A 14,060-nucleotide genomic window follows, 5' to 3' on the forward strand; every position below is an offset into this window, starting at 1 on the left:
TGAGAATACAGCTGCTAATAGACAGTGCCACAAAAAAATGGTTATATCCGCTTTATTTTTCTCATGAAATCGCAAGAAATTGCGAGCCTTAACTCCAGTCCCTCCATTCACCTGCTGGCTTTTTGTTTGTTTCCCTTCAATGCCAGCTGATGTTAATCTAAAAACAGAGCATGGCAGCAGCGGAGCAGTGTTTTATGTTTTGCTATAAGTTTGCACCTGTGGCATCAGCAACGTTAGCATTATCAGCGCTGTGTGTGTTTACTCGTTCTTTTGTCCCTTGTCCTGTTTGCGCTATTGCTCCAAAGTTAGCATTATCTTTGTTTTTTCATCGCCGTTAAATCGCTCCAGAAACCACAAGTTGTTGTTATGTCTTACTTTGTTTTTAATTTAATTAATTACTATGTCAAACATCACCACAGGCTTCATTATTTCGGTACACGGCCACGCGCTGCCCGCACTGTGGAGAGATCTGTGATATCTTTCACATGGTGTGGGCGTGTACTCAGAATCCTCCCCTTCCCCCTTCCCCCACCCCCACCCGAGAGGCATGGGAGACTGCCCTCCTCAACTGCTCCACACTGGAGTCCCAAAGGGCTCTAGTAAAGCTGGTGCGAGACGGGGCCTCGTCGTGCGGTGTCCCGGACTAAGGATACCGACCATGCAGCAGGGTTTTTTTGATCCTCAAACTCTCTTTGCAAATTAAGGTTTTTCACCACCACCACCAGAAACCGTGGAATAAAATCTCACCGGGCGCCTTTTGTTGTTGTGTCCCCTGCAGCCTGGAGGTGCCACGGAGTTCGACTCCGACTCGGACATTGAGGACCTGCACCACCTGCTTGGCCAGAGCACCCACGCCTACACCGTCATCCGCAACAGCCTTCACAAGATCGCCACCGCTGGCAAGGGCACCCCACAGGGAACACGGGAGAGGATGTCGCCACCCAAGTTTGTGAGTGCTTCTTCCTTCCTCCTGTCCTGTGACGACCACGTCTTAATTTTCTCTCCTTGCTGCATAGATTTTTGGAGGCAACCAGCGTGCAGTAGATTCATGATAATTCGAACTTTCAGTGAATTGCAGCTTCTTGCGTGATTGACATTGCGGCAAGAAAAAAACAGAACATAAAAAGCCCTAGTAGCACAGGTAATCGGCCCAGTATTGGCAATGACCGGTGTCACTCTCATCCTTTGTAAGGCCGACCTTTTATTTATTTATTTATTTATTTATTTATTTATTTATTTATTTATTTATCTAGTTGCCCTCGGGGCCGTTAGGCGTTACAGAGGGGAGTGGGAATAACATCCAAGTACAAAAAACAAAACAAAGCTGGAAAAATTGAATATAGTTACAGCACACACTGGTATAAAATCAATAACAGCATTAACAAAAGGCAGCATTGCACAAAACAGAACACAAAAGAAAACAGCAGCTAATAAATTAAAACAAAGTTATAGACACATACTTGTATAAAATTAATAACAGCATTACGAAATGCAGCAGTATCACTAATTACAGCAATATTGTGGGGAAGGTGATTCCAGCTGACACAAGTTCTGGGTATGAATGAATCGTGAAAACATCTTGTAGGACAAGGAGGGATCCAAATTTTGTGGCGGTGATCAATGCATGCTGAAATATACGGTGGTCTTTTTAATAACTTCTCTTTAAGATAAGGACTATGATAAATTTTGTGAAAAGTACATAATGAAGCTATTGACCTACGATGGGAAAGAAGCTGTAGGGAAAGGTTAGCTTTCATGGCAGTTACACTACTAGTACGATGATAGTTGGAAAGTTTGAAGCGACAACCGCGGTTTTGAATTGATTCTAAGTCAGAAATGAGAGATTCAACCCCAGGGTTCCACACTGATGAAGCACATTTCCAATATTGGGCCAATTAGCGGTGCTGTTTGGGGAGGGGGCACTAGACGGGCATGGGGTGGGGTAAGGCAGTCAGTCATAGTGAGTTCCTCAGCTTGCGGGCAATATGTGTGCATGAAGCGGGACACATATGGAACATGATACTTAGCGAACCCTATGTGGTCGGGGTGTATTCCCAGGCGGAGCTAGTGGACACCTGCCAGACCAACCTACACTGGCTGAGGATGATCAGCATCCACCTTCACACGGGCGAGGACTCGCCGCAGCTACAGAGTGAGTGTGGCATCTGGGCCCATGTCTCTCTTTTAGCAAAGCTTTTGTGATGTGTGCGTCTTCCATACAGGCCTATGTTTCTCTGGTCACCATTTGTGCATATGCGTGTAAGAACGAGTGTGAGTATGAGGGAGAGTATGTTTGTATGACAGGCAGGGTATGACAAAAGTGTGGGGTCATTCACACTGCTTGTGACCTGCTGGACTTGTGGCACCCAGCAAGGCAAATCATGAAGCTACTGCTCACATCCTTCCGTCAAATGGCATCATAGAAGGCATCCAGGCCTCGCATTCTGTGTTGCATATCTATGCTTGTGCCTGTGACAGCATACAACTGTGCCCATTTCTGACTTTATTACACCGAAGCTTGTGCTGCTTGCCTGAAGCAGAATGGGCAGTTTTATAGCGTGAGCTACATTGGCCACAGTCTTGCCGTTTCGCGTGCTCTCTTGCTCGACCACACCGTGCATGCGCGAGGAGCGAGTGAAGCCACTGCCTACAGGTGGCGAGCCTTCGCCGTCGCCTCGCCGCACGTGCTCGCCGCTGCCGCCGGCGCAGAGCCACGTGACGTCACTGGTCACGCTACGTACATCCTGGCATAGCAAAGCTAAGCCACTGCCAAGTTTTTTTAAAAGTTCATGGGGTAGTTGAGTTTTTGAAAAAAAAAATTATCAATGTAGCCACAATTATCGTATCTTCAGGGAATATATTTTTGAGGCGTGCTGACACTAAATATGTTTAATTTCATGTAAAACATATCTATCAGCGCTTATGTAATATGTTAGTAAGTATTTTGTGAAGACCTTCAAAGATACTTTGCTGCGGGGGTTGCTAAAATGCATGTCATTGGTTTCCCTTGACATCAAGGAATGCAATAACGATAAATTTGTCATCGTGCCTATCACAGAACTTGAGGTATAGGGTACAGCAGGGGTTCTCAAACTTTTTTGCTTGGAGGAACCCCAAAAGCCTTCAATAAGTTCCAGGGAACCCCCCCCCCCCCCCCCCCCGCTTTCACTTACCAGCAATGTTGTCAAGTGCATTTTTGCAAAGGGAAAGTTGCAGAGGTTAGATGTTTATTGCACAGATTAATACAAATACTAATGTGATGTGTGATGGGTGGTACTGCTTCCCTTTTAAGAGCAAGTCAAAGCGTGGCTCAGTAGCACTCAGAGCCAGTCTCATATCAGCTGCCGGGTCAGGGCCGGTGAGGGTTCTCGCGGAACACAACAAGACAGCCCACGGAACCCCTGTGTTCCGCGGAACCCAGTTTGAGAACCCCTGGGGTACAGGAATGCTAACTTTTCTTCCCCTTTCAGGAGTGGCAACTGAAAAACTCTATAACTCGACTTCTGTGTCAGGCAGAATGACAAGTTTACCCTTATTGTATTCCTTGATTTCAAGAGAAATGAATGACAAACGTTTTAGCCAGTTCCCCGCAACAAAACTTCTTAAAAGGGCTTCACAAAAAACTTACATATTTATAAGTGCTCAACGAATCGCTTTACAAGCAGATAAATTGCATATTAGAATTGGCACACAAAAATACACATTCTCTTAAGATTTAATAATTGTGCATACATTAATAAAGAATTTTTTTTTTCAAGACCCAACACCTTACTTCAGCAGGCTTCTTCGAGAAGCGTTTTATTTTATGAGTGTGTTCGAAGTGAACAGTAATTTTCTTTGAATAATTTAAAATGAATATTTTGATTACTTTTGGCACGCAGGGTCATTACATGCAAAAAGGAAAAAGAGTGCATTGAAGTGTTGTCGCACTCGTTGAAGTTATTTCGACCTTTTCCAAAAGTGGCGATGCGAAATTGAGGAAGTCAACCTACACTTGCAGCCAACCTAATCACAAGGGTCTGACTAGGTTTGGCTAAGACATGGGTATTGCGCACCCGTACTGACTTGCTACACCACTAGGTACTAAATCATGCCTGCTACTACTTCTGACACAGTATTGCAACAATGTGCTAGGCAAGGAGTGGTAATCCCCTTTCCTTAGGTGGTCGGACCTGGCCTTGAAAAAAAGAAATAGTTATCCTCTTTCTCTCAGTGCCTGTTCTCACCATGATTTGTGGAGCTCTACATGTCATAAGGATAAATCAGTTCTGATACAAATTGGTGCTACTAACGAAAATTCAAACAGTGCACTGTGTACTCGGCACGCCGGCGCTAGATTAGCTTGATAAGTTGCCGAACCTCCAAAGCTCCCGGGCTGTACTCCAGGACCAGCATCCATGTGTAAGGTGGTGCTTCAGTGAGTATTGGAAATTACTGTTTCTTGTTTTATTTGAGTGTCCGCTCACAATAAAAGGAAAAAAAAACGCCTGGTTCCATGGTATCTGGCATTGGGGCGTATCTCAGCCCATCTAGTGTGAACTACCGCGGTGACCATTGGTGGTACTACCATATAAACGAGTGTAAGGGCCGCACTTTTTTTTTCCAGATTTGTGGGCTGATTTTCGGGGTGCGGCCCATGTACAGGATATGCAAAAATATATATACATGGTCTGTTCTGAAAGTAGTAGGACTCATTTTTTTAAACAAAATTTATTCAAGAGAATAGTACAAACGATTACAATTTTTCAAGGTAGCACACTTCCGCACCTACATGCTGCTGCCAATGAGTTTTACAGTTTTCGTACGCCTCCAGGAACGCCTGGACCGGAATGCTGTTTAGCTCCCTCGTCACGGCCTGTTGAACCACCTCTACCGATCCGTGATGTTTCCACTCGAGCGTCGATTTTATTCTCGGGAATAGAAAAAAGTCTGGCGGGGTCAAGTCGAGGCTGTAGTGGGGCTGCGGCAGTGTTGGCGCCTTGTGCTGGGCAAAAAATCGGGGTCCTCATTCACATGATGAAGATCCTACCGGTTGGCCTTTTCCTCCTCTGACAACACTCCCGGCACCAAACTTCGCGCACGCATTCCTCATGGATAAGTTTTCTGTCACGACCTCAAAAACTTCGGTTTGAGGAATGCTCAAGTCATGAGAAATCATTCTGATACTCATTCTACGATCACTGTTAAGTAAATGTTTCACTCGCTACACATTTTCGTTGGTCTTGCTGGTCGAAGGGCGTCTGGAGCGGTCGTATTCCTCCACTCTTTCCTTACCTTCTCGGAAAAGCTTGTGCCACTCTAAAAACACCTGATCTAACAATGGAAGCGTCACCGTAGGCCTCCTTAATCATGTTGTGAGTTTCTTTGCCCGTTTTACCAAGATTTACTCAAAATTTGATTGCGTATCACTGATCCAGTAAACGCTCGACGATTCTGCGTGACGAGACGTTTCGACAGGGGTTCACAGTACAAGCGACCTCCTCTCTTCAACGGCCGAGAGCCGACTGCCGATTTTCCCCAGCATTCCCAATATCCCCCTTCAACGATCCTGCACGCGCAGACCACCTCTCGTCCGCCCGTTCGTCCAGGAAAAAACCAGTCCTACTACTTTCAGAACAGACCCTGTATTTTTTTTCAATCGTCGCTCTTCAATTGTTCAGTCGTCACTCGCAAAGTCTTCAGACCCCAAGCTGGTGCTGTGCTCTGGTGCTTGCTCATCCCATAAGTCTCACAGCATGTCCGCTGTCAACGCATAGCCGTTGTTCCGCACTTCCATCACATAGCAGAGCAGCTCTTTTTCCAGTTCGAGAAACTTGCATGGCTTGTCTCAGCGTGCTTTTTACAGCTTGTGTTCCTCAATGCATCCTTTTGGTTGCACCATCGTCGGACGCACTTCTCAGCCACATCGAATTTCCTGCCTGACGCACGCTTGTCTTGTTCGAGAGCAAACTCCCAGCTGTGTAGTTATTAAGGTGCTTGCCCTTGGGGCTAAAATTGCAGTGCTCGGTGGCAGCACATGAAAGCCACAACTACGGTGAACTATCGCGCTTCCACAATTCCCGTGCCTTTGACAGCCACAAAAAGCTGGAGCTGGTGATACTGATGCCGATGTGGATAGCGGGAGCTCACGGAGGAAAACGTTGGTGACAACACTGATGACCCGTGGCCTCAGGCTCCATCCGTGGGCCGGCACCTGGAAGATCCTATGCGCGCGCATTTCGAAGGCTATTCGCATGCGGGTCTAGGAAAGTTTGGGTGCGGCCCTTACACGGATCTTTTTTATTATTATTATTTCCTTTGGAAAAACAGGGTGCGGCTCGTACACGGGTGTGGCCTGTACATGCACTTATACGTTAGTTGGTAGTCTTGGCGTTGTGTCTTAGGTGCCTAAGGAAAAGCAATGAAACGCAAAGGCACCAGTCAAATCCACTGCAGATTCCTCCTGCATCTAAGTGGCCCTGACTGGTGCAGTGTTGGCTCTTGCATAGCTGCTCATAAATCACCAGGAAACAGCTGCATCTGTATTCAGGCAAATGCAATGAAACTTATTGAGGATAGTGTGGTCACCATTATAACTTAGAAGATAAATTCTGCTAATATAATTGAGCGCATTTTATAACACAGTTCCCTTATCCAAAAACGCTTGCATGGAAACAGACATGTGGAAGGGGAGAAACAAGTGAGAAAAAATACTCTTATTTCAAGTGTTTTCTAGCTGTCTCATTTGGGACTTCAGTTGTTCCTGTGCAGCTGCCCTGGGCTCTTTGAATATGCATGATATGGAAGGTGATTAGCCAGAAGCTCCTCCTGGGAAGAGAGTCTGTAGGGATGAATAGCCAGGATTTGTGTATAGATGCCAGCTAGTAGGGGCATATGCCACAGAACATGACTGCTGTTGCGGTACCTGCCACAGTGTATGTAGGTAGGTCAAACGGGGAATCTGTGTATGGGATGGATGTGATGTAACCTGTCAAAGAAGCATGTCTGCAGCAGCTGTCAGTGTTCCCTGTTCCTAAGGGAGTATGGGTTAGGGTGGGTGTAGGATGCATCTGTTACAGTGAAGCGGAGGAATTGGCTGTAGCTGAGGGAGTCGAGGATGGATTTATTGAACCATGTACGTCATGAACTTTTTTTTTTGTAGAAAAAATGGTGTTTAGCATGCTTTTCTGATGTAAAATTTCGGTCCTTGGGAGACGGGGTGGAAATCCCCCGCCTTTTCGCAAGTTCGCCTCTGGTGGTAGTAGTATAGCCGAGGCATCAGAGGTTAGATTGGGTTAGAGGAAAACAAATGCCCTGCCCGCACTGTCTTGCGACTCAAGGGGATCAATGGGAGCCTATAGTAATGTTCCAAGCAACCACCGATGTCCTTCGGCTAACCGACTGAGATCCGTTTTGGATGTGCTGGACGTCCGCTGGACATTCACAAATAGCCATTGGCCGTCCGTTGGCTCATTGGAGGCTCTTGCACTGCAGGTAAAATTGTGGAATCGCATCAATTTACAAATGTCTTCGCGTCTAACCCTGTAGGTGATGCAAATAATTTCTTGAAAGCAGATTTGTGGAATAAGTCTTTTGCGATTAAAAAAGCAAACACATCCACGAATGCTGCGAATTTTCTGTGAGGGAGTAAAACGTCCGTAGTCATGGCCTGGGAAAATACTCAGCTGTACCTCCTTCGGGCATACACCTCGTCTCTCATGCGGATATACAAAAATATTCACTGTCCGTACCTCCAGCGGACGTACGGATAAGGATATCCGAAACCGGATTGTGTTTGTACGTCCGACAGATAGCCGATCTCAGCGCAGGACGTTGGATCTAAGTCGGACGTTCGACAGATATCTTTGGTTGCTTGGGATAGGCCTTCTCCAGGTGATGACAAAGACCGGCATTTTAAATACACAGTAAGTAGTGTTAGACAGCCACACCGTCATGTAATTCCCCAAAATTTAGCTCAGCAACTCTCCGTCACTGAGCGAAAAAAAGCCATACTCCGCCAGCCGAGCAGGGTTTCCAACACTGTCGACTCTCAGCCTGTTGGCACAAGCACACGTCCCGGTACGTATAGTATAGGGAAATGAAAAATAAAATGCGGCATTCTGTCTATGCTGAGGGTATAGATTACGTCAAAGATGGTGATGAGTGTGTCATGGTTGGTGTAGCACAGTGGATTCCAGTCCCCAGTGTAATTATAACCGTTTATGCCTCAGGGCTGTTTTGTCGGCTGATAGTTCTGGGTAGTGTCGCTGTATTTCTTTCGTCACCCATTCTCCTTGCTAATCTTTTGTATGCGCGGGTGGGGACTGTGGGACAGGCTCTGTGAGTGCATGCCGTCCAAGGACTGTACCACGCGATCCTTGCATTCGATAAGGCGTGTGCACTGCATTGCACGGACACGCTTGGCCGGCCGACCGCGACGCCTCCTAACGACGACGGGGAGTAGTGGTCTGGAGAAGACGCGAATCCTTTCTTTTTTGGCGGCCGAGTGTGCGACCGGACCACCGTAGATAGAGATGGTATCGCGCTGTTGTTGGCATGCTGCGTCCCGTCGTATTCGCATCGCATCTCGCGCTGCAGTCCCGGGGCTTTATTTATTTTTTCTTTTCTTCATTATTACTTGAGGGGATTGGGTGGAGGACGGTGGGGGGGGAGGGGGGGGGGGGGGGAGGCTTCATGATTGGAGCAACCTCGAGAACCACGCGTCCAGCACGATCGGGTGCCGCTCTGTCCGCGATTATTTTCTTCTTTCTTCGTGTTTACACCCGCGGAAGATGTGATTGCCGTACTGAATTTCGTTATCGCAGGGGTCATCGTGCTGGAACGGTATTTGTTTCGCTAGGCGCGCCATGTTCTCTCTGGCCTCCTCCCGCCGAGGGGCGTTTCGTTACATCGCGCAAGTTTAGTTGCGGCAAGTGTTGTACTGATGCGGCCTCATTATGCCACCGCAATTCGCGCGGCTATGAGGATACAGTCGAATCCGGATATATATCGGAACTCGAAGGGGGTCGCGAACATTTCGATATATCGATAATTCGGTACATAAAAATGGCAATTCGTAAGCTTATATGTAACCTAGAAGCAAGAATACGCTTCACCGACACTAGTGACGCGCTCCTTGCAGCGACGTGTCGCTCACCGGCGTGCCGGCAGCACACCGCTCTCAGGCGTTGCTAGGCCTAACCTGCTTCTCATCTAAACCGCGGCCGACGGTTCTTTGTAACTATAGCCACGGCTTATCAAAATATGTTAGTGTAATCCTGTTACCAGTTCATTATAAATTAAATAATTTCTCATTGAAATGAAGCCGCCGCGGTGGCTCAGCGGTTATGGTGCTCGGCTGCTGACCCGAAAGACGCGGGTTCGATCCCGGCCGCAGCGGCTGGAATTTCTTTGGAGGAGAAATTCTAGAGGCCCGTGTACTGTGCGATGTCAGTGCACGTTAAAGAACCCCAGGTGGTCGAAATTTCCGGAGCCCTTCACTACGGCGTCCCTCATAGCCTGAGTCGCTTTGGGACGTTAAACCCCATAAACCAAACCAATCATTGAAATGAAGGCACTCTTTCCCCAACGGCTTCGGCGAGTGCCGCCGATATCTTTAGTTGGATTGGCTTCACCGCGTGACAGCGATATCGCGTGGAAATTTGAGTACAGAAAACAGAAGGGCACCGTCAAGCGCACTCCACGATATACTGCGCGGGTTTCCTATACTTTCACATGAGAGTTTCAAGGTGATAATCTGTGTGTTCGATATAGCCAGTAATTCGAAAAATCTGGCTTCGATATATTCGCGCTTATTGCGCTTGCGTACGTTAGTGTCGCTTTGGAGCTGGGTGTGTGCATGCTGTAAATAAAGCTCAGTTTTCGTGTTACTTTTTTATTGCGCTGCATTGGACGCAAGCTCGACGATGTGACTATGGTTAACCCGAATTCCCGCATGTTACGAGCGGGAAAGAAAGTCTTCGCTGTGTTACGAATTTTTCGAGATATCGCAAGCATCCCTCGAGTTGCGCCGCCGGTGGCGGTAGAGGCGCCGAGAGCAAACTGCTCCTCGCATTCCTATTGGCCGGCTGTCTACCCTACTCTTGGTGCTGCGCTTGTTCACCACTGCCCGGGCAGACACGTCGTGTTGGAGGTGCTAGTGCATTGTGGGAATCCAGCCGCATTGAATAAAGTTAGTACGTGTTAAAATTTTATAGTTTATGTGGAATGTATATTTCTGCATGGTTCGTTTTCAGTTTGACTTCGATTGTTTCCCCCCGAGAACGAGGATAGCTAGCTGCCTTCCATCGGGATGAAAAAGCTCGAAAAAGTCGGTCGCGTAGCAACGCTGGATCAGCTTTGCGTTCGATCCGAGTTCAGATTGGTTTGGTTTATCTGGGATGAACGTCCCAAAGCAACTCAGACTATAGTGAAGGGCTCCGGAAATTTCGACCACCTAGGGTTCTTTCACGTGCACTGACATCGCGATCCGAGTTCAGAGTTCAGAGATAGTTCGCCAGTGTCTGTCTATTATGAGTCGGTCGCGTAGCAACGCTGGATCAGCTTTGCGTTCGATCCGAGTTCAGAGATAGTCCACCAGTGTCTGTCTAACCGTGTGAGTCGGTGGCGTAGCAACGCTGGATCAGCTTTTAGTTCGATCCGAGTTCAGAGATAGACCGCCAGTGTCTGTCTATCCGTATGCAATTATGCCCCCCCCCCCCCCCCTCCCCTTTCCGCGCTCGTACCGTCGATCCGAGGCAGGTTGCAGCGGTATTCCTCCGCCCAGGGTGCATGAGATTACAGTGGCACTGTAATGAGATGTCGGCGTACGCGCCATTGTATTTGTTGCGCCCCTCACCCGGAAGGCAGTTAGCGGCGCGCGCTTTCGCAATAGCGCGGGACCGCGCGCGCGCCCAAAAATAGTCGTTCGCGCAAGCTCCGAGCTTTTCGGAGCCGAACGTCGCCTCGCCGCGGCCGCTGGTGCGCGCGACCGAATCACGTGATCGAAGACGCTCGCGCTTCGCCTGTTGTCTACACTGCTCGCGGCACGAGACGGCGACGAGGACACGGGAGGACCAGAAAAAAAGAAAAAACGAAGCTCACGCGCCGAGGGAGGAACGGGGACATATACTCACTTGACGACGGTGCGTTGTTGCGTGACTGTATTATTTACTTTGTTATGTTGCGGTTTTAAATGTGGTTTTGTGGCGCGGACGTGGTGCTCAAACTGGAGCGATCGAGGAGCCTATAGCTGTCACGGTCTTTGAAGAATACAGCGGTCTCTCAGGACAGGAAGATGAAAGAACGCTTGTGTTTTGCGCCCCTACCGCTTGTCGTGGCTGGACTGCAGTGCTCATCCGAGATCGCGGAACAGGCTCAGAGGTACTCGTCGTTCAGTCGTGCTGTAGCGGTAAGGCGCGCTGTCATGGTGTTCCGGCAGGCAGACGGAACGGGACGGAAGAGGTGAGCGGATGGGAGGATGCGGGGGGTGGGGGGGTTATATTTAGCATGTGTGTTGATTGAACACCCCGTTTTCCCTGTTATCCGTCTTGAAATCTGCTCTTCCCAATGGGCACCGCTGTATACCTTTCCGGAGTTGTTTCGGTTTCACGTCCGCACTAGTGCTTTCAACTCTAGGCTATCGAACTTTTTGCACGTCATAACGAAGTGCAAAAAGTGTCCATAAAAGGCTACCTTGCTGCGCACTGCAGAGGGTGCCAAGATTGCACTCCCAAGTTTTCCGATGCACGTGTCGTTAGTAAGCGTGAAGAAATTAAAGGACACCAGAGAAATCGTTGCGGCTTTCCTAATCAGAAAAGCAGGTGAGGAATGTGTCAGCACCCCCTTCTGTATCTTTGGCAGAAAAAGAGAACTTGTATATTTGGCCGACCGAGGGAATTGATAGCGACACAGCTATCGTCACAGATTCATTGGTGTGTGAGTGTGCCTGAATGATTTTTCCTTGCACCTTGCTAAAAAATAGCGAGCTCTTGCAATAAAGCACAGTTGCAGCAAGCGCCTTGTCCGTGTTCGTTGTTCGTTCGTCCTGTCCACGCCTTGCATCATCGAGCTAAGCTCGAGCGCGGTACGTTTTCGCGACGCCCGCAGTTAGCCGCATTCCTATACCGCCTTGACTAACGCGTGTGGAATGCCCGTCGTTGGCGGATCGCGTGAGTGAACCAACGCCGCTCGCTCGCGCGCTAATTCGCCGTCTTGCGTGGCGGCGTCGGCATTGCGCGCGGCGCATCTGCTTCTGGGAGCGTGTGCCTTTTTTGCTTCGGCGATGAATCACGCGGGAGCCGCATTGTCTGCACGCGTCTGCGCAGGGTTATTTATTTTGTTTATATTTTGTGTGACAGTAGTCGCCGGGTTACAGATGGAGTGCCCCCTCTTCACTTAGATGTACGCTTGCTGTACGGTAAGGAAAAAAAAAAGCTGTTGTAATCACGTTTGGTTGCAGCTACGTGTCAGTACCCACGATCTGTAGCTTTGCTATGCCGAGATGCTCTTTGCGGGTCGTCAGTTAGAGCTCGTAGAGTCTGTTTTTGTGCGTGTCGACGATGCTATTCGCACTTTTCAGCAACGGTGGCGCCTCCACGCGGTTCTTTTCCGAAGCGGTCTGCCGGTGATCTGCGTTCGCAGTGCAAGCAGCTACACTTCGCGCAATGGGTGTGCCGGCGCGAAAAGTGTGAAGCGATCGTTTGTGTAGTGTCCCCCAGTGCAAAAATTATGCCGGGTGAGGTGAACTGAGCCTGTACAGTTCCTCTAGGTACAAAAAATTGAAAGCACTTTGAAGCTTGGAGATGTGGATCGGGAATAAAGTGAGTGATTCAAATTCGATGGTCGTGTACTGTGAGAAATCTAGAAAGATTTATTTTGGCGTTATCTCGGTGAGCTAGCCGACACAGCGTGACTGGTTACGGCGCTCCTCGGTCCGGAGTTTCATGACTTCAATCAAGGATCTCAGCCCTCTGCGACCACGGCTGACAGCCGGCACCGTGTCGTCGCTACAGATTACCGAGTACTCTCACGACATGGCGTCAAGAATAAAAAAAAAACACAAGCCGGTTAAAGAGTTTGCATATATGCGTTTTAAAGGTGTGGCTTGAATGTGAACCGTTGATGTTCTGACCGTGGTGCTCATGAAACATTTAAACGTAGCGGACCCCTGTGCGCAGTAATGTTTTGCGAAACGTTCTGTATTTTTCGCTCGTTAGCATGTTCACGAGTTCTGTAAACAGGGCGAGGTTAAAGCACTAGATTAGTGCCGGTCGTGGCTGATTACTGTAATTTACAATATTCAGTCCACACGTGTCAGCAGGGCTCAATTATTTTTGAAAAACATTTTGTTCACGAGACTGTCCGCGTCCGATACACAAAGCGCAGAGGAGCAACGTGTGCGACCGGCGCATAAAATTTATCTGCACACAACCCAGAACGATATTCGAATAGAGTAAGCGTACGGAATTTCATTGCATATCCGGCGATATTGAAAGATACTGTACCGTCCGCGCCTATAGTTAGTGCGCCGCAAAGCGCAAAATTTCAGCTTTTTTTATATTACAGCCCGCGGACTGCATACCCGAAATTACGTAACTTTGAAGCCAATTACTTAGCCATTCATGATAAAAAGTTTCAGCGCAAGTTAATGCAACAGAGGATAGAAAAGAGGCGCATGAAAGTGCTTCCTTAGTCCCCTACCTTCCTTTGCGTTGTATGGTTTCAAGCTGTTAGCGGATCATATGGCTGACATTGAAAGGTGTATCGTTCCCTACGGCGCACCTCTGCATTTGTTCAGCGAGCGGCAGAATCGCTTCGACAAACGCAACAGGGTCGGGAGCTGCATGCTCCTTCATACGCACGCGCTTCCGTGGTACCTCCATCACCGCTCCATTCTCCATGACGGCGATGCCGCCGCGCCACCTATAGGCGCTGAAAAGTGCGACAATTCAAGAACGAAGCGGCTCTTCCACGTCGAAAGACACTCTTGCAGCCAACTCAGCAAACCAAAAACCTCTTAGAGACGTCTCTGAGAGGTTTTTGGTTTGCTGTGAATGGCGTCGCCCGATTCTCATGAACCT

The 14,060-nt window shown here is 48.4% G+C and overlaps 1 protein-coding gene across 1 annotated transcript in view; it reads left to right on the forward strand.

Moving 5' to 3' along the window:
• klar (klarsicht) overlaps positions 1–14,060 on the forward strand; it is a 324,252-nt gene that overhangs the window by 273,670 nt on the left and 36,522 nt on the right. The window contains exons 15-16 of the mRNA XM_089557260.1: positions 779–949; positions 2,059–2,152. Coding sequence (XP_089413386.1) covers positions 779–949; positions 2,059–2,152 — 265 coding nt within the window. The remainder of the gene's footprint in view (positions 1–778; positions 950–2,058; positions 2,153–14,060) is intronic.

Source organism: Amblyomma mixtum, chromosome 8 (genome assembly GCF_055824585.1).
Source record: "Amblyomma mixtum isolate Tamu chromosome 8, ASM5582458v1, whole genome shotgun sequence".
NCBI classification, from domain to species: domain Eukaryota; kingdom Metazoa; phylum Arthropoda; class Arachnida; order Ixodida; family Ixodidae; genus Amblyomma; species Amblyomma mixtum.